This window comes from Sinocyclocheilus anshuiensis, unplaced genomic scaffold (genome assembly GCF_001515605.1).
Source record: "Sinocyclocheilus anshuiensis isolate Anshui unplaced genomic scaffold, SAMN03320099.WGS_v1.1 scaffold1038, whole genome shotgun sequence".
Lineage (NCBI taxonomy): Eukaryota > Metazoa > Chordata > Actinopteri > Cypriniformes > Cyprinidae > Sinocyclocheilus > Sinocyclocheilus anshuiensis.
Genome location: NW_015536540.1, coordinates 855805 through 879175, shown reverse-complemented (window position 1 = coordinate 879175; position 23371 = coordinate 855805). Strand labels below are relative to the sequence as shown.

The 23371-nt window shown below is 36.2% G+C and overlaps 1 protein-coding gene across 6 annotated transcripts in view; it reads left to right on the top strand.

Moving 5' to 3' along the window:
- The window catches only part of LOC107697034 (plectin-like), a 108418-nt gene that overhangs the window by 58686 nt on the left and 26361 nt on the right, over positions 1–23371 (top strand). For 3 of the 6 annotated variants that reach the window (XM_016497668.1, XM_016497705.1, XM_016497688.1), the window contains 8 exons: positions 11315–11376; positions 14751–14840; positions 16867–16944; positions 17310–17402; positions 19642–19808; positions 21764–21879; positions 22811–22917; positions 23013–23132. In XM_016497668.1, coding sequence (XP_016353154.1) covers positions 11315–11376; positions 14751–14840; positions 16867–16944; positions 17310–17402; positions 19642–19808; positions 21764–21879; positions 22811–22917; positions 23013–23132 — 833 coding nt within the window. Of the gene's footprint in view, positions 1–8326; positions 8550–11314; positions 11377–13311; positions 13327–14750; positions 14841–16866; positions 16945–17309; positions 17403–19641; positions 19809–21763; positions 21880–22810; positions 22918–23012; positions 23133–23371 lie in introns of those variants that run through there. The other 3 variants (XM_016497697.1, XM_016497680.1, XM_016497676.1) reach the window with 2 other exon arrangements.

Below are 23371 nucleotides of genomic sequence, written 5' to 3'. Positions count from 1 at the left end.
AGTATCTCCAGTGAAGATGCCAGAGGCTGGGAAAGGAGAAATTCCCTGGTGTGAGAGTTCTTTTGTAAGCCCTTATGAAGAAAAAAAAAAAAAGCATTGTGAATGCTGTGAACTGGAAGTATAGATGGGTGAAAATCTGAATTCATCTTTCTATTGAACATGAGGTCATCTCACAACCGAACATGTCCCACCTGTACTGACACCGCCTTTGTTTGCATACCTATTCAAATATTGAATTACCTGCACTGCAACAAAGTCTTTGAACATCAAAACGCACTACTTCCCATAGCTAAAATGCATTTCGGTTTGAAAATGTACTAAACAGTAAATTGCAGCATTAGTTGAAGTTCCTCTGAATTCTGAATATTACCCCTTTTTATTGTGTTATTTTTTTCATTACGCAATGTTTCTTATATTTTATTTGCTGTTTTTGTCTCAGCTCTACAGCACATTGGCTTTAAACATGATTTATGATCAAATTAATTGACAAATTAAGATCAGATTCAACTATTTGTTTTTTTGATCTCTCAACTGTCTTAAATTGCTGTACAACTGCTCCTGTAAATTTATAACATGACACTTGTTGCCTAACAGCAATATATCACCAGTATTGGAATTTCACAATGACGTTAAGGAGGGTCTTTCCATCAGTATTTATGGGAGTTGTGAGGTTCTTTTCACGCTACCAAAATTGTTTTAGTGCCTCTAGCCAGGGCCGTAGCTATGGTATGCTGGACCAGGGCCCCCTAGAATTGTCACCTATATCTACACCTATAGACCTACACCTAACTATTTAAAGGGGTCATATGATGCAACACAGCGGGCTAGCGTGAGGGGAAGCCCCGGCTTAGCGTGCGCTGAGGCCGGGATAGAGTGAGCTGAGGCGGGTTGGACTCCGCTTTGTCCACGGTGAAAGTTGATGTATTCCCTCAGCGACCAGCACAGATCAGCTCTAGGCATGACGAAGCGGATATCGTTCTCTTTTGGAAGACCAAACAAAGTAGTTTCGCTTTCACAAAGAAGCACACAACGTCTTCAGGACATGGCTGCAGCGTCAACAATACTACAGTGAGAATAAAAGTTACGCCTTCTTTCTTTGCGTGAACATTTGGGCGGCGTTATGCAAATCTTCCCAGATCGTGACGTAGGTATGTGGGGGCGTGTTAGAACGAGCCGTTTTAGGTAGGCGTGGTTAACGCTTAACTTTTATAAAGAATATCTCTTTGGTTTTGAGACTTTAGTGTTTGCAACTTTACAGATCTTCTTTATGCACCAAGAGCTTGTAACAGTCCAAAGAGAAAGGAAAAATTGAAATCGCATCATATGACCCCTTTAAAGTTTTTTTTAAACAAAACACTAGAAAGTCATGTGATTATTAATATTTATAGTTTTTGGTTAAAAGTGATTAAATAATATTTTAACTTAGTATAATTCCACGTCCTATAATTTAAACCAGCTATTTTGTGATCATCTTTATAAGAATTTAGCCTTCGAACTTCTTGTAGAGGTTAAACTTCTTTAATGTGTTTCTAATTAGGTGTCTTTTTCTCCTTGAACATGGTTTGAGGATGCGTTAAGCAATATCTGAGAAAAGACGCATAAATCCTAAATGTTTTAGAATAAAAGACGGAAAAAAACTTGGTCTTAATCAGTAACAGCGGCGAATAGCCCATATGGGAGGAATCACATTTCAATGGCAGTCCGGGAGAAGAGTTTGTCCCGGAGCTGGAGCAGCAGAGTGAGCGCAGCTTCAAATACATTGCGATGGGTTGGGCTAGTATTGAGGTAAAGCTTTCGCTGCTTTCCCAGTGAGACGCCCCTTCGTTTTTCAGTCCCATAACAAATGAATCCAAACGTGTGAGGCTGATAAGAGTTTGGGGAACTAAATTCAACCACAGAGGGAGCGCAACCGTTTTTCCTCTGTGAACATCATGGCTGGCGAGGGTGACATGTCCGCGGCAGCTGCGCCGTGTCTCGCTATATTCAGCCTGGATGTGATTTACGGACGCGGGAACTACATTCACGAGATGAGCTGCGGTGAAGTCGGACCGCATTTATACAGCCGCATGTGCTGTGCAGGTAGGTGCTGGTGTACGGAGACACCGGTTTTTGCCGTGTGATTTAGGCGAATAGGAGGAGTTAGATCGAGGGGGGCGAAAGCTGTGTGTGGGCGCAGGGCGGGCACGGGTGCGCGCGAGTTATTTAGTTAAAGGGGGAGGGAGAGGGGTGTAGTGTTACAGTGTTTTTTTGTTTTTGTTTTTAAGTTTGACATGCTGTTATTTGATATACCATTTAAGTAATTTACATAATACATGATTTTAAACTTTCATTCTAACATTTCCTCCTGTAGTATTTTTTTTTTATAAATATTATTTTATCTCAGAATACGTGGAATGTTACAGCGGCATCACACACGAGCAGTAGTGTTGCATTGCATGTGTGCGCGTTCTATAATCACTGGACTTCAGCGCTACTCTAGTTTTAGGGTTTTAGTTTTTTTTCTTAATTTTTCACTCTGCACACTAGTGAGAGAAACCCATTTGGAGCGAGACAAAACGCCTATTCTGTTTTATATTGTAAGAGTAATATACTAGGCTAGTCCAAGCTCAACCAATCAGAGGAGCAGAACTTAAAAATCGTTAAAAAAAAGTTAAAGGAAAACATAAATATATCAAATGTATAATTGTTATATTAATATATATTTTTAATCATTTTTATATAAAAATATAATAGTAATTTAAATGAAAACAATACTACAAAAAAGTCCTTTTTATCATCTTTCCATATGTAGGTTGAATTCAGGTAAATTCGTCACTTCGTCAAACAGATGGAAATTGTAGATGTAGGTCTATATATATATATATATATATATATATATATGTAAATTGTTATTTGATTAAATAGTGTCTGAATTATTGCTTTCACAAAACTTATCTGATATTTTAATTTGATAATGTGTACGTGTCTGTAATGTGTATATAACTGAGTTATTATGTATTATAAATGAAGATAAGATAATATTAATACATGCGCGCGCACACACACACACACACACACACACAGACAGACACAGACTCTCTCTATATAATTTAAATAATTAAAAGTGCTAAAATACAAATTACAGCTTGTGTAGGCCATGTCAATATAATGCACTCACGCATATAGAGCTGTTTCACTAACTATAAACACATGTTCGTAATGTTAGAGAAAAATTGCATCTCAGCATCTCCCCCCTTTAGAAAAGTGCGCCTCACTGGACCAAAACCGCAATGACTAAAAATATTGGCGGGTTGTTCTTAACTCACTGCTTCTGTATGTTTGGGTCTGTTGCCTCAGTAACCAGTCAGCTTTCATTTTCCACAGAAACTAAGTGACTGCCTGAAAACGTTTAGACATGGCTGCCAGCTGTGAGGAGCATCAACGTACAAAGATATATGTGCAAAAATGATTCATGAATGATGGTCCCTGTCCTTAATTAAGTGATAAAGTGGTTTGATTCTCTTTGCTCTATCCAACTGGAATGGTGACTAGGGATGGGCGTATCGATCCGAAGTATCGATATATCGATACTGACACGAGTATCGAAAGTATTGATACTCAAACAAAAAATATCGATACTAAGGTGCGCTTTATTTACCAGTGGTTTTGTTTATTTAACAGAAATAATAATAATTATAATGCGTACAATATGCATTGAATTGGACGAATAACCTTACGAATAACTGTTAGCGAGTAATTGTGTAGGATAGAACTATTTTCCTGCTCATCTGAACACACGCAAATGTTGCAAGACAGAACCCGTCAATCAATCACAGAGAGCATTCACTCACTGCTGACAGTGCATTCAAACAGGGCTGCGTTTCCCAAAAGTATCATAAGAAACCATTAAAGCTTTTGGGAATGCCAGCCCTGAACAATGCTTATCAGAGGACAGAAATAAAAACATAAATTAACCCTAGAATGTGATCAAACAGTTTAAAATAGCTGGGCTAAGATATATACAAAATTTTATGACTGCAGAAATATGTTAATTCAGTATACACATTATCCCACCGGTTACAATTGTGACTGACCATAAAATAAAAATTTTCACACACTTTTCCAAAAAAAAAAATAATAATATTGATTATTTCAAAGGGTTGAAATAATGATGCATCATTTGGATATTTTCATGTCTGGGAAAAAATTTGGGATTAAACGGGTTAAAATGCGTTTTAAACAAAGTTAAGTGGTTTTCATTACCCATTTTACTCTTAGTAATTTAATAATTTAATACATTTCATAATTTAAAAGTTTAGTGCAGAAGTATCGAATCAGTATCGATATCGACGATACTGCCTTGAAAAATATCGGTATCGTATCGAAAACAAAATAAGGGGTATCGCCCATCCCTAATGGTGACCACAAGAGGGAGACATTTAGTTAGGCTTTACAAACCTATTTCTTAAAGCATATCTTTTCATGCTGTTCCAGTAACCAAAGCTGCTATTTTGCTCTCAATTTTATTATTTTTTCCCCTCACCCTTTAAAGTCTGTCCAATACATTTTTTTTTGGAAAACAATTTTAGAAAAGTATTTTGTTTTCCATCCAACACCTAAATATAGTTTTGTAGTTTTCCAGACTCTTTCATAAATCAGGGCCTTTCCTGTATGTGTGAATGCTTGAGTGAATGGGAGAACATCGTTTGCAAGTGTTACGGCCTTGTTTAAGAATGAACTAGTACATGTTCTCACAAGTCTGACTGGCTGTTAGAGGAGTGGTCGTTGGTGTGAACCTGTCTTGTGAGCTATTGTAAGGAGCAGCGGCGTTATGTGCCTGATGTAGGATGAATTACTGCCTGAGCGTATGTTCATAGTAGGTGCGTGCAGTGCAGGAATGTGCGATTGACAGTTTGGAGCTACGGAAGATTTCAGAGCTCCCTCTGCTCCATCAGTCACATCACATCTCTGCATGCATTTTCAGCTAAACAAATTGCTTTGAACTGTTATGAGTTTTTAGAGAAACATTTTTAACAACTTTGGAGAAAAAAGACACGTAGATGCACAAAAACTATTTAAGAACTAACAAATTAATCCTATTTGAAATATGAATAGCTGTGCAAAGTAAAACAGGATACATACAGGATACGTATTATATTGTATATTATGTATATATATTGATACAATAAAATTAAGTTTGTGATCAAATATTCAAGTACATTACCACATTTTGATTAATTGAAAAAGTGTACAATTTTTTCCATGTATTAGAGTTTTATTTACTCAGCAATATTATCAGGATAAAAATGAACGAATAGCTTAAGTAATCATCGTCCTGTCTGCCCTAAGGATACTTCAGAGAAAGTCAAATTCCAATGTCTGCAGAATCTGGCACCATTTGTAAAACCATCAAAATTTCTTTGCCCTTTTCCTCTTTACATCTTCACATCACATGCATAAGCTGAAGGATTTGCCTTGTGTGATTGGTGTGTTTGTATGAAGGATTAAATGTGTATCTGGTCTGTTTGTTTTGTTATAAATAGTACTTAACTTGTGATGCCTGAAGTCAAACACATCTGATACCTGTACATACATGTTCTTACTTTCTTACTCTTCAAAGATATTATCTGACTTACATAAGGACCAAGGAATTAACCTGAGGACAAATTCCTTTCAAATGGCTCTACAATACTTTTATTAAAATGTAGTCTTTTGGCTAAAAGTCAGCTAAGTTTGAAATGTTTGACTAAAGTTCGACAAAAGCTTTGTTGAGCATCTTCGAGATATTTTGATTTTTCTTTAAAGTAGTTCACATCTTAAATAATACCCTTTGGAGTAATTATTGGTTGAATTAATAGATAGTTATGTTACACAAATAGGTTGTATTACTGTATATGTACAAAGGTTTCATGAATGCTTACTAGATATCTATTGTATCTAGCCTAATTTTTTTATATCAAAGATTGATTGATTGATTACCAAATTAAAAAGTGCAAATATATACAGTAATATTTTGGGGTTTATTAAGTAGAACACAAATACAAATATTGGGATTTAGTTCAGTGAGTCAGATGTCAATTGAGTAAAAGCCACTGACAGACTCACTGAGTTCCTTCATCAGACTGATTCAGACAGATAACTTGGAAATTTGTGAATGATTCATTAAAAGATGTCTTTAAGGTCTGACTCTGATCTCATTGTTTGTTTCTATGTGCAATTCTGTTATTTACAGTCATTGCATTATGTTGCATTCATATTTTATCTCATCTGATTTTCATAGCGTAGCTGTAAACAGGAAAAACACTGCTAGTGGCTCTTGATAGCGCTGTCTCCGATCAGCATTGCTCCAAGGCAGATGAGTGACAGCAGCAGGTCTTCCAGCTCAAGCCCAAGCAGGCCACAGCCCGAGCTGCAATGCAAAGAATCCTCCATTCCTACCTGCGATCCGCCTGCCATGCTTTCCAAAAGAGAGAAATGGATTGTCTCTGAGGTTAGGGAGCTCCAGTCCCACCTGTGCACTCCGGAATATGAATCCTTTAATTCCTTCCAGTGGTCTCTAATATTCACACGCACACACTTCAAAGAGATTCACATTCAATTCAATTCAAATTTATTTGTATAGCGCTTTTCACGATACAAATCGTTGCAAAGCAACTTTACAGCAAATTAAGTTTCTTCAATATTTAGTGGTAGCTTATCAGTGCTGACTGTCAGTTAATGTACATATGGCAGAAATGTACGGAAAAATCTATTAAAGACGTAATCAAACAGACAATGAACACTATTAACAGCAATTATTATATGATGCAATCAAACTTGTAGCAAAATGTGGTAGCTCTGTATGTTGTTTCAGGGTTGGCATCATCTGAGGTCCTCTGAGGGGTTGGCATCATCTCTTCTCAGGTGTTCTGGATCCAGACTGAAGCTTGTGTAAATCCTAGCAAAAACAGAGAAACAAATATAGACATAATTAGCGTAGCTGCTGTTCCAACCAAGCAAAATTGATTTGTTTAACCCAAACTAGAGAATAATAATGTGCATTTGATCAGATATAACTGCAGTACAAGATTATGAGATGCATTATTTGAATGCTTGGCCAAAGAGATGTGTCTTTAATTACATCTCGCTTGTCATTTTGTGCCACTGATAAAAAGGGTCTGTTGTTTGGGGCAAAAGACACAGATGGACTCTTTGAATCTCTGCATCATCTGTTTGTATTCTTGCACGCTCGTTTCAAATGCTGCCTTTAGGAGATGCATTTACTTCAACTGCACATGCACAGGGGTTCTCTTGTGCTCAGCTGCATTTTTGTCTGTCTAGGGTGACTTTGGCAGGACTTCATGAAATAGTGTCTTTGTTGTGTTTATCTACATCAAAGAACAGCAGCGACTCCTGACACTGAAAATCTGAACCTCCTACTTGAGACTACAAGAGCCTTTCTGTGTGACTCCTGAGATTAGTCACATTTTCCCTCATGAGTGGGATTTCCCGGTTGGTGGAACACCAAACCCCTCCTCCCACCCCAAACCCAGATGGAAACAGACCCTCGTTTTGATTCTTTCCCTGGTGCTTTAGATAGTGACTTATTTCCGTTGCATGCTACCGAATTAGCTTGTACAGAAAAACAGCTTGCTCATTCCATGTAAAGTTTTTGTCTTAACCAGCCACAACCATGACCAAGTCAAAAAGCTGGTAGGGTTCTATTCCTGATCTGTCACTTGGAGTATCTCCGCCCATAATGCAATGTGATTGGTCCAAAATTCTGTATATTTAACCTCAAATATCTTCTGATTGGCTGCAGTTTTGTCACTTTGTGGTGACATTTCGCTTTCAGTGTGGACAGACGAATTACTTGCGACACGTGTCGGTGGTTTGTGCCTTGTTCAGACTTATTTTCGATGGTTTCATTCCTAGGGCAGCTGCTTCCCTTGTTATAGGGTATTTGCAGATGTGAGTTGCAGAAACCGTTGACCGTTTTCAAAGTATGCAAGAAATGTGTGGCTTTTGTGCTTCTGAGCAGAAGTAATACTAATATTTTAAAAAGAACAATAAATTATGAGATTTTCATTTTGTGCTGACTTTCTCATTGTTCACGTATGCCGTCAACGTGGTCTGCCACATTTTTTTTTGTGCGTTTTCACACTTTTTCAACCACAAAATTAGAGACCCATCCCTCTAAAACGAGAGCTTCCTTCGAATTTATAGCCTAAAGACAGGTATTTAGCAAGAAGTGTGAAAAAAGAAGTAGAGAGGGGAACAGAACTGGAGGGGAAGAAAAGTGAGAAAAGGGAGGGTGAACAGAGCTGGCTTGGAACACACCCACTCACATGCATGGATCTTCTCTTTTGCTTTCTGAAACACCAGACGGGTGAAAAGAAACAGTTCAGGTGGTTTAAACAGATCGGTGGAAAGTGTACAACTGTGGTTTTGCAGCAAGAACAGAAGTACAGGAATGGCTGTATATAAAGGTTATAAAACGTACTCCACCGACAGTGTCGGCAGTGACGTGGTCTTCACAGATGAAAGTCATCATTACCAGGGGATGCTGAGGGCCATGGATGAAAGAAAAGGTACAGCGGAAATTCTCAGTTTGAATACTTAAAACTAGCTATTAGACACTGCATTTATTTTTGATATCCTGTTTTATCTTCGTACAATATTTGCTTGATAAGTTTGTCAGTATGATTAAATTTGTTTAATTTGCATTCTTATTTTGTCATTTTTGGCTAGATTAATATATTTATTGATGCTGCTTTCTTTTGACACATATTTAAGCCTTCTTTTGTTATGCAATCAATTATGCAGTCAGGTTATCATCCTGCATCATAATTGGTCCTCTCTGGCCAGGTGAAATGTACTTGGAAAATCTTTCCAACCAATAATAAGTATAAGCTGTCAAAATGAAGTTTTTGGGCTCCAAAGGGAGGGGCCATTGCAAAGGCGGATCCCAAATCTGGGTTGTGGTCCTGCTTGCACATGCATGGCATGTTGGAAAATAGTCATAAATGTCATAGTTTGAGTACAGCAGAGCTCAAACATTGTAAATGTTCTAGATTTATTTTTAACTATAATTTACACTGACATATTACTCCATACACTAAAACTCCATTCCCTCAAGCTACACGTTCCGTTTTACGAGTGTCAAAGCTGCCGTGCAGAGGAATTCATCTTCTCTCGGATCTTGTGTTTCTCCTTGTCAGACCTTGAAAACCTTTGGTTCTGTGGCATGGAACATTAACTAAGCTTTTATGGTGGCCTAAGATATACTGATAGGCGTTACCTTTTCATTACGAGGCTCTGTTGATGCTTTGCTTGGAATTTTAAGTGCCCCTTTTATCCAGCCTTTGACCTGTTCAACTGTTCAGGTGGTCACACTTGTCTTAGAGCTGTTCTGAGATCAGCTTACTGATGGAAATCAGTATTTAGACTTTAGGAGACCAACAGATTCTCAGTAAAATGCAGCATCTTTGCCCTGTCGTTTCATGTCTCCACATGCATCTTCATTTTTTTGTGTTATCAAAATGATAACAAGTGTGTTTTATGCAGTTTACGATGTAAAACTGCATTATAAGATTACTCAGTTTTTAGCTGACTAGATAAATGTTCATTGTTTCATAAAGGACTTCATACAATGAGTCACAGGAATTGGTTTTCGTGACAGCAAAAGGTTTTAGAAACAGGAAGTGATGTGGTGATGCCAATTGACGTGGCTGCCATGGCAACCGAATGACAGAACAACAACATGCATCCAGTTCCCTGCAGTTGTTTTGTTACAGATGGTTGTCCTGCATGATCTTATCTCAATGTTTTGATGAAATGGTGATGATAAACAGAACTTTGGAGGCCTTATCACAAGTTTGAGATTTTTACATTTTTTTATTTAAGTCATGCTTGCTGGTCATCAGAAATATCATCAGCCTTAGTGGTTCATCTTATGATTGGGAGCTGATGTGTTCTTCTCCAAGTGTCCTTTAACTACAGCTCCACTTGAGTTTTCTTGTATTCTCTTTCATGCTAGCTCAAGTGTGCCTTTATCATAAAGTCAAAAATGGACCTGAAAGAGGAATTTGTACTGAATTTTTTGAATCACTCTCTTATATTAGTCATGAAGCGTTTTACAAGATCATTGTGAAACCCACTAAATTCAGGTGGTGGTACTTCTGGAACATTTCACTCCTTTAGCACGCCTTTAAGCAAGTTTCCACAATAAATGTTTGATGACATTGATGATGGTAATTTGAGATGACGGTAAATGAGGAACATTTGAAGGCTTCTAAACAAATTGAGGAGTAAATGCAGCAGTAAAACAGTGCCAGTAAAAGAGTTGTTTTTTTTAGAAGCATCTTGATTCAAGATCATCTTTCTTTTTTTTGTCAGTAGGGAATCTCTGGTTTAGTCGCTAAGACCTGCAAATATCTGAACTCAAGTAAAGAAAATAGATGCACAAACTAAGAACTGAAAAACTTTCAAATTAAGTCAGTTCAAAAGAGCCAAAATCAACCAGTCAGTTGACTTTCACCAGTGGAATGTTTTCTGAGTGCTCAGATGAGCAGTTATAGACCGCTAATTTACACTGTGGTGTCTGTAAGATATGCACAGCATGCTCATAACATGGGCCCACCCAATCACTGTGCACAATTTAGGGTCATAAATACCATTGAGAAAACTGTTTTAAATGTCTTTATTGTTTAAAGATTGGGGTCAGTACGTTTTTTGAAAGTCTCATACTCATCAAGGTAGCATTTAAATGTAAAATATTATTGGAATTTAAAAGAACTGCTTTTTATATTAATATATTTTAAAATGTAATTCATATTTATTCCTTTGATGACAAAGCTGAATTTTCATCATCATTACTTCAGTCATCAGTGTCACATGATCCTTCAGAAATCATTCCAGTATGCTTATTTGCTTGCTCAATAAACATTTCTTATTATTATCTATGTTGAAAGCAGTTGAAAATTTCATATTTTTATTCAAACCATGATTTAAAAAAAATAAATTGTTTTTTTTAACAATGTAAAAGTCTATTTAAAGCATCATTGTTGAATAAAAGCATAAAAGTATTTCTTTAATGAAATCACATGCAAATATGATGATCACAAAGAAATATGATGCAAAATCTATGCTAATTCCTCTAAGCTTTTGCTTCTCTAAAATCATCACTATGTGGAACCACATAAAGTGCACTATAAAAACCACACAGAGCACTGTTATCTAAGAAGATAACTATACTTCAGTTTAGAAGTTTCCATTAGTATGTTGTATAATGTTCACTGGTTTCTAATGTGTCTCTCAGATTTAACTAAAAATTGTGTCTTTTTGTGTTTTACAGATGAACGGGATCGAGTACAGAAAAAGACCTTCACAAAATGGGTGAACAAGCATCTGATGAAGGTATTACCATCCATGCAGAAATTGCAGTCAATTCAAAGTATACACCAATACACATGCAGTTGTTCTAGGTGCTTGTAACCACACGGTCACAGAGAGTCAAGTATCTCAGTTCTGCCCTTCACCAATGGCCACTTTGTCAACCCATTATCTCAAGGACTTGTTTTGTAGATGACTGGTGCAGTAACTACAAATGACTGTGGTGACAGCTGCTTGATTGGAAACTCTTAGCACATACTAAAACTGCACAGAGAACATAGTTATTTGTCTTACATGGAAAATAACAGTGTATGATGCTTGAAGTGCACGAGTGAAGATGTACAGTACAGTGTTTGCTTGTCTAACCCGTATGTGAAAACAGATGGCGAGTGTGTGTAACTGCTACTGCTGTGGAGATCATGATAGCTGAATAATCGTCCTGTACACACCCAGCACACTGCACTGCTGAAAGGTGCTGCTTATTTATGTATGAGTATGTGAGGATGAGTCATCAGCATCTGGTCTCACTTTATATCCCCAAAGAAATGGAATGTTTTCTTGGTGCTGCTTGGATTCCATCCAGCAGTCTGGCCCACAGGCGGCCCCTTTCACGAACAGTGTTTCAAAATGTGTTCCAAAATTCCACCCCAAAATCTACAATATAAAGATGCAAAAGAATCTGAAAATGGAAAAAAAAAAAAACTGCTAGAACAAAGTGAACAAGCAACAAAAGTGATGCAGCAGTTTACTCTACTATGTAAACTGGGTTACACTTTACTTGAAGGGGTGTGCATAAGACAATGACAGTTGTCATAAACATGCATAAATCCTCCTTCATATTCATGACATGTGTCATGTCATGATTATGAAGGTGTCATGTCAGTCTTATGCACACCCCTTCAAGTAAAGTGTTACCGTAAACTGGGTATTTCACATGAAAGATATTTGGAAAATACTGAGATGTGATTTGCTGAGCTCCATCTAAAACAATTTCAAACAGTATTTTATTTATTATTGTAAATAATTGTATAAATATTATAAATAATTATTATATATTCATATTTATGACCTCATATTCATGTAAAGACTATGGAATATTTGTATTTTAAATTGTTAATTACTTTTGTTCACACTGCACAAACATTTATATATAAACAAACTATATATAAAATAAATGTGTTTTTATCTTATCGAACTGAAAGCAAAATTAAAAGAAAAAAATATATAAAAATGAATTTCCAGTTTAACTAACTAGTATCTAGAGGATCTTTAAAATTACGCTTCTTACCTTTTTAGGCTGTTTAAAATTTTTTAAATAATTATTATTATTAAATTAAATTGAGAATAATTTAATTATTTCATTAAATTAAAATAATTTTTGTAATAAGTTTAAGCACTAAATTTGTGTTAGTTTTTGGATTGTGTTAGATGCTAGACTGATTTTCCTTCCTCCATGGAGGCATTGGGTTTATTCAGTGGTCTGCAGTTCAGATCCAGTGACTCAGAGTTGCCAAAATGATGGTTTCAGCAGATGTGTTAGTGATGTTTCATGGCTATTTTAGACTTAATAATAGCTTTGAATTAAATACAAAAGACAATTTAATAATGATGTTATGCCACATATGTGCTGTGCTCTTTCAAATATAATTTGCTACTTCATGTTTGAATATTAAAACTAAACAAATATATTTCTGACAGGTTGTCATCAGCAGACTTGTTTGTACATGTAAAGGTCTATTCAGAGATTTGATGCAATGAATGAAATATGTAAATTATATATATATCACGCCATCATGCAAACACTGTATGTGTCATCTGTGTTCATTTCACTGTTATATCTGGCTGTGTGTCTCTCGCTGTCTTTCTGTCATACAGTTTTCATTGTATTTCCCATCTGTTCCAACCTTTCTCTTTTTTATCTCTCCATGTTCCATCCTTTCCTCCATCTTTCTCTGTCAGCACTGGAAGGCAGAGGTAGGTGGTGTCTGTGATCACACCTTTGCAGAGTGACTTCTGTTATTACCTGCATGGGTTTCACATGCACCGTAGCTCCCTACATCTGCACCTAGAGCTAACATACAAGCTCTCCTGCCTTCCTTGCATGAAATTCATTTTTTTTTAACACTGGAGATGTTAACACTTGTGTTTTCGGTCTCCTTTAGTACTTTCTGTGCTTACTGCTTCAGCCTCCAGATAATTTCCTTTATCAACAGTAAATATAGTATCATACAGTGGCCCACAAATCAGTGTATGGTTTTTATTGCATAGAACCAACTAACTTCACTTTCGTGAGACATTTTTGTAATTATTGAAAAATCCCAAGGTGATATATGATGTTAGTTCCCGCATTGTAAACTGAGCCAAATATGGAAAGCTGTCAGTGTAAACAGTTTTTTTGTGAGAAAAGTCACTTCAAATGACCTTTGCCCGTATTTTCCACAGCATCATAATATTTGTGGTTTGTGTCTTCTGTTTGTAATTTTAATGCTTACAGAACATATTTTTAGGGTTTCAGAACCCTTCTTTTTTGTCAGTAGGGAATCTCTGGTTTAGTCGCTAAAACCTGTAAATATCTGAAAATAGATGTACAACAAACTAAGAACTGAAAAAGTCAGATGGACATTTTCCACAAAAAAAAAAAAAAAAAAAGTCTTTACTTAGGTAAATTAAATGTGGACAAAAAATATTTTAAATATACTACCATTCAAAAGTGTAATGTTTATAAAACAAGTTTGCAATTAAAGGCTGCATTTAATTGATCAAAGATACAGTAAAAAAAAAAAAACGGTAATATTGTGAAATACTATTACAATTAAAAATAACTGTTTTCTATTTTCATATATTTTAAAATGTGATTTATTCCTGTGATGGCAAATCTGATTTGGCAGCCATTACTCCAGTCTTCAGTGAAACATTTCTTATTATTATTAATGTTAAAAACAGTTGTGCTGCTTAATGTTTTCATGGAAACCGTGATGGATTTTTTCAGGATTTTTGGATGAATATAAAGTTCAAAAGAACAGCTTTTATTTGAAATGGAAATACTTTGTAGTACCATTGTAAATGTCTTTACTGTCATTTTTGATCAGTTTAATTGCTGAATAAAATAATTTATTTTTCAAATCCCAAATTTATGAATAATAGTGTATTATTTATTCACCTTAATGTATAGTAAAATTAATTCAAATTGTGACGTATTGCAAAAGACATAAAACTAGTGGTACACTTTTGCGATCATTATGTAAAAATATTTGCCCGCTTGATGTCACAATCAACCCATTATAATCAATTAATGTGGAGAACTGTAGTATTAAATAGCATAATATTGTCTTGAACATGTAGTCTTCCACTTTCCACAGTTTTCATCATTTGTAATGATGATTTCCTGTTTTATTCAGGCCCAGCGACACATCACAGACCTGTACGAGGATCTCAGAGATGGATACAACCTCATCTCGCTGCTGGAGGTGCTGTCTGGAGAGACACTGGTAAGTTCATGCTAATATGGGATCCGATTTTCCACCCACAACCCTATTCTAAACCTACTTCCAAACATCAATAAGAAATTCTGCTTTTGCAAGGCTAAGTCTCACTACCTGGATCTGCTCCCTTAACATAAGCCCCTCCTCTTCCTGTGTCTTCTTTTGCTTTATAGACCTTGTAGTTTACGTTTGAGTAAAGTTCCCCTTGCAATCTGCATCTGATTGGATAGTTCTACAGTTTAACACCCTCAAAGTCGTGTCCCTCAGATTTGTTTTGCATGCGTCAGTGGTTGACATGTGGCATTCAGATCTGTATGAGCAGTGGACGTAACCAAACATACAGAAATGTGTTGGTAGGAACGAATGTCACATCTCACATCTCCCCGTCCTTATGAGCACTTCTACTGTGACTGTCTCTTTTGCATTGCGTCTCACTCCTTTAACACATTAACAATCTGACATTTTCTGCCTCAGTTTCAACTCTGCACCGGTTTGACCCCCCTTGACCATTCCTTTTTCAACTTCCTGTTTGCTCACCTCTGCCCTGACCTTGAAACCTTTGCCTTTGCCTCTTCTCTTGCGATGCTCTTGCTGTGGTAGCCGAGGGAGCGAGACGTTGTCAGGAATTCGCGGTTGGTGAGTTGGGTCTGAAAATTTCCGGCTCGCCTCACCGGAAAGGGGTGTGGCATGTGTCACTGCCAGGGGAATTGTGTTGTGCATGATGTCACTTCCTTTGTCATGTCGCTTGTACACGGTGCCGTCCTCCCCCCATGTTCACGAAAATATCGCTTAAAAATGGAAATAGATTATGCTGATATTTGTATAAAAAAATCAGGGTGGTTATTTAAATGTTTGCGTTTTTATTTATTTTTTTTGTGATGGAATGTTCTGGAATGCACTGCATTCACTGTCAGGGAACCATTAACTACAGGCTTTCAGGAATTTGGCGTAATGTATGTTAGTTTAGAATTAAACATTTGTTTTAGTTTTGCATTGATTCATGTCTTCTCATGTTTGCAGACATGGGATCCATTGAGCACCTAAGTGACATCATGCACTGCAAGCCAATAAGAGCCTGGCTCATGGGACAGCTTAGCTTTTGATTGGCTATTTATTGTGATGACAGATTGACAATGTCATTGCATGTTCTTATTGTATGCTGGTGCATTTTGTCCACATCTTGGCATAGTGGTGTATTTGGTGTATGTTCAGGTAATAGATTATAGCTAATGAAGCTGGAAGATCTCTGGTCCTGGGTTTCAAATTAATAAGGTTATAATATTTAAGGTATCGTTTATGCATTTTTTAAATATAATACATTGTTTCTTCCATGAAATGTGGAAAATATTACAAAGAAAAAGTGAATTTGCTTAGTTAAGGTTTACTTTAGGTACTTTTTTTGTAGGATGATATTGGTAATATTAGTTTTTTCCCGAATTGAAATAGTATTTTTTTTACATTTGAAAAACGCTAAAGTGTTTTCCAATTTTACTGTACAGTAAAATGTTTGGATGTTCGGTTTCACCTTTTAGTCATTTAATGTTTTTTTTTTTTTCCAAAACGGACAAGACATAATATTTCTGCATTGTGACATTCCTACTTTAGTTTAGGAATTGTTTTGTATGTTTAGTCAATGCAGTTTTTATCATTCAGTACATCTATAATCTCTGCCTTATAACCGTATTTAAAGGGGTCCTATTATGCTCTTTTACAAAGTCTTGATTTTGTTTTGGGGGTGTATTAGAACAGGCTAATGTATACTAGGTTGTTCGAAAAACACATTATTTTTCATATATTTTACATTTCAATATTTGTGATATCACAAATCCCGGAAAATATGCGTTGTAGTCCAAACGAGTCATTCGTTGTAGTTTTTGAAAAATTTGAAGTGGACTTTGCAGATCTTTTTTATGCTCAAACAGCAACATTACAGACTAACTAAAGTTGAAAAAGTGAAAAAGCATAATAGGACCCCTTTAATTTTTTGAGATCTTTCTCTTTGTTAATCTCTCTTTTTATTTTATTTTTCCAGCCCAGAGAGAAGGGTCGCATGCGCTTTCACAAACTGCAGAATGTACAGATCGCACTGGACTTCCTCAAACATAGACAGGTACAGTGAACCGAACACCTCGGCTTTAAGCCGGTTATTTTTCTTTTTTCATTTATTTTTTTTTACCCTTGGTTTTGCTATTCATAATCAGGGATATAATACAAAAAAAATCTAAATATATAAAATAAAAAAAATTAAATAAAATATAAAAAGCTACTCTTTCTTGGTCATAAGTTATGATAACATTTCATCAAAAATATTAGCTAACACTATTGTGTTACTGATCATTAGAATTGTAATTTTTAGTTTGTTTTAGATTTCTTCATGCAGTACCTTTACAGACCCACAGGGGTCTATAGACTCATGTATGAAAACCCTGGTCTTATAAGATTTCACTGGTTAACACAGATCTCATTGTTTGACAGGTGAAACTGGTGAACATCAGAAATGATGACATTGCGGATGGAAATCCAAAACTGACCCTCGGGCTAATATGGACCATCATCCTTCACTTCCAGGTCTGGTGTAGCACTGGTTGTGCTCTATTTGTTCGGAGCAAACACATTCTAATTAGCTCTTTATATGCTCTTTGGTTTTGCTTCACAGATTTTCGTTTCCCTTTTCACTGTTTCTACATGTTTTAGTCTCTCAACTTGCTGTTACTATTGCTGTAACAACACAGACATCTGTGCGGACTTGTGTCAAGGTTTAATGTATCATCTGGCAACAGTGATATAGATATCGCTTTTCATAATTGTGCCAAATATAAATCTCAGCCCACCCACAAAACACAACAGAAAAAGTATTTGTTGTACTTTCACGCATGGCCTCATGTTAATTTGTGCATGAACTAAAATGTCAGACAAAACAACTGTTTTGTACCTGTTAGAGACGGGTGGTTTTCTATGCCAAATGCACTCTATTTTCTTTGGATTGCTACACAATGTTTTGTCTCATTATGAGGAGACTGGAGTGCATTTGTGTACTTTTTTCTGGGAAATAAAAACCGAAGCGTGCGTCTTTGATGTCACAGTAGGCCTGTGGGGGATTATGGGTTGGGACAGTGTCCATTTCGGTTGGTGACTCACATCTTCCCTAAAGGAAGTGGAAGCAGGCACACTGGCATGGTGGTTTGGTGACTCATGAGACCAATCATGCTGTTTTTGGTTGTGGGAATGCATCTTAATTGTTTTCTTTTCCTGCAATAAAAAAAAAAGTGCTTATCTTGGCACAAAAGGTTTTGAATTAGTCATTTTACAAAAACGTGCTGTACAGAACATTATGGCAACTTGAAAAGGTCACATTTTTGAGTATAGTTATTTTTCTGGTTAGGCATAAATAAACTTAGAATCAAACAAATAGTTATGAATTCATGTAGCGTAAAGATTATAATACAATAAAAATATACCAGAATTGATCATAGCATTGCAGAATTAGCTTAAATTATGCACTTGAGTTTGGCACCAGATGTCATTTTGCCAAATTTGTATTTCCTATTAAATAATTTTTAAAAATCTTTATTCTTACAATAACTTTAAGAAGTTTGAAGTGTTGGGCTTATAGTCACCGCTAAAAATATTTTAAAATGAGAGGCATTGAAAGGAATTCTGCATTGAAAAGGTCCTTAAATGCCCCTCTTGGCTCTCGTAAAGCTATGCTGCGAGGGTGGAGGATGTGTTTCCATGTCTGAGTCACTGTGTACATCCTTAATGTAAGGATTCAGAGGTTTAGACCGACCAGACTTACCTACAAAACTCTTATAATAGGAGGAAACTTGATTTTAGCCGTTAAGCGGTTATTACCCAAAGGGGAATCCTGACGATGAGTCACCAGAGGAACAAACGCATGCAAAATCACAGACTGAAATTTGAACAAGCCTTTTATTATAAATGAATCTTATGATCACTGCTAACCACAGTTTGTCCGTAGTATCTTGGCAACAGTGAGGGTATTTTAGGCATACTGTTTTTTTAATCAAATTCAAATTGTGAAATGCTATATCATTTTCCCTGAGCATCATAGTGTATAGTGTTTCATTATTGGAAAAGTTCACATTTTAAACTATTAAACAGAAATTTAGCGAATGGAGTGCAAACTTCATATTCTTTGCCTTTGTGTATATGTTTGTAAAAGAACGATTCAAAGCATTTTGCACTACTAATATCATAATACTAATATTTCCATTGTTTTAATACAGGAACAACTGCAGTAACTGTGGTATTTGTGTATAAAACACCATTTGTATTACTGAAGCACTTGCTTTTATCACATTGTACATTTATTATTGTACTATGAAAGTTGTTTTTATAATTTCTGTGTATATGTTTAGAATTTTTTCAAATACATAATTTTATTAAAACCATTCTTATTGATTTTACTTTTCTTTCTTTTTTACATATTTTACTTTAGTTTACGATTAGATAATATTTAGTTTCTTAATATATTTCAGCTATTGTTTTTTATAATACATGATTTGTTTTATTGAAACCGTATTTACATTGATTCTACTTCATTTTTTGTTTTACTATGACAGTTGAAATGATAATTTCTAAATATGTTTAGTCTATAATTTCTTTATAAAATAATACAGAATTTGTATTCTTGTCTTCTTGGTACCTTGTCATTTTTATATGGTCTATCTATTGTTTTACTGCAGTCACCATGGTTAAACTGTGGTTACTATTCAATAACTAGGATAAATTTTAATAAATGCTAGCTCAGACTCTGATTCTACTTTTCTGACCTTGGCTCCATCAGATCTCCGATATCCAGGTGAACGGTCAGTCAGATGATATGACTGCCAAGGAGAAGCTGCTCTTGTGGTCTCAACGGATGGTGGAGGGCTACCATGGCCTGCGGTGTGATAACTTCACCACCAGCTGGAGAGATGGCAAGCTCTTCAATGCCATCATCCATAAACACAGGTAAAAACGTCTTTTAAAAAAGGGAAACTGTGACTTAGCTGTTAGGACACATTCTCCAAACCCATTGATCAATGGTGCACATGTAAAAGAGTCAGATTCTTGAGGAGACATTTTTCAAAAAATAGTTTATTAAGTAATCTTGGCACCTGAGAAGTGAGAAATAGCTGACATTCCCTTATATCTCCAGGCTGTTTATGAAGTTCATCTCCAGACTTGCTGGCTGTATTTGCCATGTCAATCACATACCCCTTCTGCCCCTTGTCGAGTCTATAATTTATGTACTAAATCCTGGCTTTTACCAAGTGATGTTTGACAGGAAACAAGATCTGTAATGCCATACTTAAAGGTAGGCTGAGCTGTTTGAACCTTCAAGAGCACAATTTGCTCTCACACATGGGACTCAAGAAACTGTCATGCAACAACCTTAGAACCACTGACCCATTATAGCCTTCATACAAATACCTCTCAACCACAACAAATTCATTTTGGTTTACGTCAAATTTTGCAGGATTAAGTTCAAGTATGCTCAAATTGGCACTTATGAAAAAAGTTTGAAACCAGAATCCAGTAATGAGGGCGTGTTGAATCTGAAAGGATCCCCAGAGGGTGTGTTTTATCATTCAGCGTGTATCTGCATAGCTCAGGTTCACCCTGCGCTATCAGATGCAGATGACTCTTGAGATTTGAGCAAATAAGAAGCTGTTCGTCTTCCCTCTCGCTTGCCACTCGATGAACAGATTAGTATATGAACTCCATTGCGACAGCAGCAGTAAAGGTGAACCTCTCAAAGCTTGATGCGTGATATAAGATGGAGTGTGGTTTCTCTGAGGACTGAGCCTGCTAACCGTCGGCTGGAACTTGCTTCTCATTGGACGAGAATACCCATCTGCTATCATCTGATTCATTCAATCCAACAAAATGTTCGGTCTCAAGAGGAAGTTACGCTCCAGGAAGAGTCGCAGCACCTCGTCCAGCCACGGATCCGTCAGTGACCTGGAGGACCGGGTGGTCATGCTGTGTGAAGATGTACCATCAGAGGCTTCATTCGATTCGGGCCAGGGGTCCATCAGCCCTGGTGCCTGCTCTAGTGGTGGATCCCAGAGCAGAGATCTTGAACATGGCATGGTGCAAAGGCTCTCCACCCTAAGTAGAGATGGGTTTTCTTACAGAAAGGTGTTCGTCTCAGATGCCGAGCTTCCCTGGGGCCAGCCATGCTACCTGCTCACACAGACAGTCAATGAGTCGTATGAATGCTTCGTTTTTTCATTAAAAATATTTTGGAAAAAACTAAGCTAAGCAGTGCTGCCTTTGTCATTGTAGCTTTTGGAATTTCACTGACAATTTAGTCAACTGCTTTGGTAATTTGGGGTTGTTATTTGCTATAAAATGTAGTTTTGTTGAACTTGCACAGGTTTCCATGTAGTTAAAAGGCTGCTTGTGTGTGCACGTAGTATTTTACTGTAATTGTTTTTTGGCGCCTTGCAGTGATTGCTGTTGAGTGAGTACTTAGTCACATAAGACAGGCTTTTTTCAAATCCTGTGAAGAGCTATCAATCTTGCCTTCACCTGCCCAGATACTGGCACAGATGTTTACATAGCCTGCAGGTTTGGCCAAGCAGTGTGCAGTTAAATATAAGATCTGCAGGTATGCGTTCAAATTAGATCTTAGGGAAATTTCACATACCTATGGAATTTTTGTTTGCTAACAGAAAAATTATTTCTTTAAACATAGTAGACGATAAAATACAAAATAATTAACCAAATGAGCAGCCTCTGTGTAAAAAATAGGTTAATAAACAGGCAGTTTATGATTTGGTGCATGATGTATTATGTAATCAGTGCACTGAAATAAAGTGTGTGCAATCTTTATATTTTCTTATGTTTCCCTTCTGGGGTTATATTTCTGTCAGCGTCCACCTCTAACTGCGTTCTGTGTCGCCTGTCTTTTGTTGTAGACCAAATTTGATTGACATGAATAAGGTGTACAAACAGACCAACCTGGAGAATCTGGAGCAGGCCTTCAGCGTAGCAGAAAGAGACTTGGGCGTCACACGCCTGCTGGATCCTGAAGGTAAAAACATCCCTCTGGATTCTCCTTTAAGGAATTTTTTTTCATTCTTGACTTTCGTTGATCCTAGAGGATTTAATGGATTTGTAAAGTATTTTTTTTTATGCCTCTGTAAGAGTAGCTTCTAATAATTATCTAATAGTGATTTTACTTTTTTGATGTTGAGTAATGTACACTACTGTTTAAAGGTTTAAAGGGTACTGTTGAGGGTTTAATAACATTTTTACCAAAAGGTTTTTGTAAATACTTTTATTTAGTAAGGATGCATTAAACTGATGAAATGTAACAGTTTATACATTTATATACAAAATATTTGTATTTCAAATAAATGCTGTTCTTATGAACTTTTTATTCATTAAGGGTTGTATGGGTCATTTTTTTAATTATTTTTATTCATTAACTCATTGTATGGGTCAAAATTATTGATTTTTCTTTTATGCCAAAAAACAGGATATTAAGTAAAGATCATGTTCCATGAAGATATTTTGTAAATTTCCTACTGTAAATATATTAAAACTTAATTTTTGATTAGTAATATGCATTGCTAAAACTTAATTTGGACAACTTTAAAGGCGATTTTCTCAATATTTTGATTTTTTTGCACCCTCAGATTCCAGATTTTCAGTTCCAGTTGTATCTCGGCCAAATATTGTCCTATCCTAACAAACCATACATCAATGGAAAGCTTATTTATTCAGCTTTCAGATGATGTATAAATCTAAATTTCAAAAAATTGACCCTTATGACTGGTTTTGTGGTCCAGGGTCACATATTAAATTAGAAAACAGTTATTCTTGTAGTTATAAAGTTGTAATGATATTTCACAATAGTATTGCTTAAAACTGTATTTTTAATCAAATAATTGCAGCTGTGGTAAGCAAACCTTTGTACGATAGTGTACACACTGATAATAGTTTGTTTTCCCTTTCTGCAGATGTGGATGTGCCACACCCAGACGAGAAGTCCATCATCACATATGTGTCCTCTTTGTATGATGTCATGCCAAGAGTTCCTGACGTTCGGGATGGAGTCAAGGCCAATGTGAGTGTTTTGAAAGTATAAGAAGTTATACAGGTATCATAGGCCATTGAGATGGTTTGTATTCAGTGAAATACATTTTTTATCGACGTGCACAGGAATTGGAGTTGCGCTGGCAGGAATATTACGAGCTGGTGACCATGTTACTCCAGTGGATCAGACATCACATTATCGTGTTTGAGGAACGCAAGTTCCCCTCCAGCTATGAGGAAATTGAGGTTAGTCTCATGATCCATGGGTTTAATGATCCTGCATGTGCATATTTACATGTGTAATTATGATTTGGTATAGTAATTTACTTTTATTATTTACCAGCTAGAAGTGTTATGAAATGTACAAAATAGCTTTGTCATTATTTTGAGTCCACAAATACATATGTTTGAAGTACTATAGAAAAACATTCAAAACAATTTTTTGAAAAAAGATTGTGATATGACCATTTCTCTTTCTTATTTTG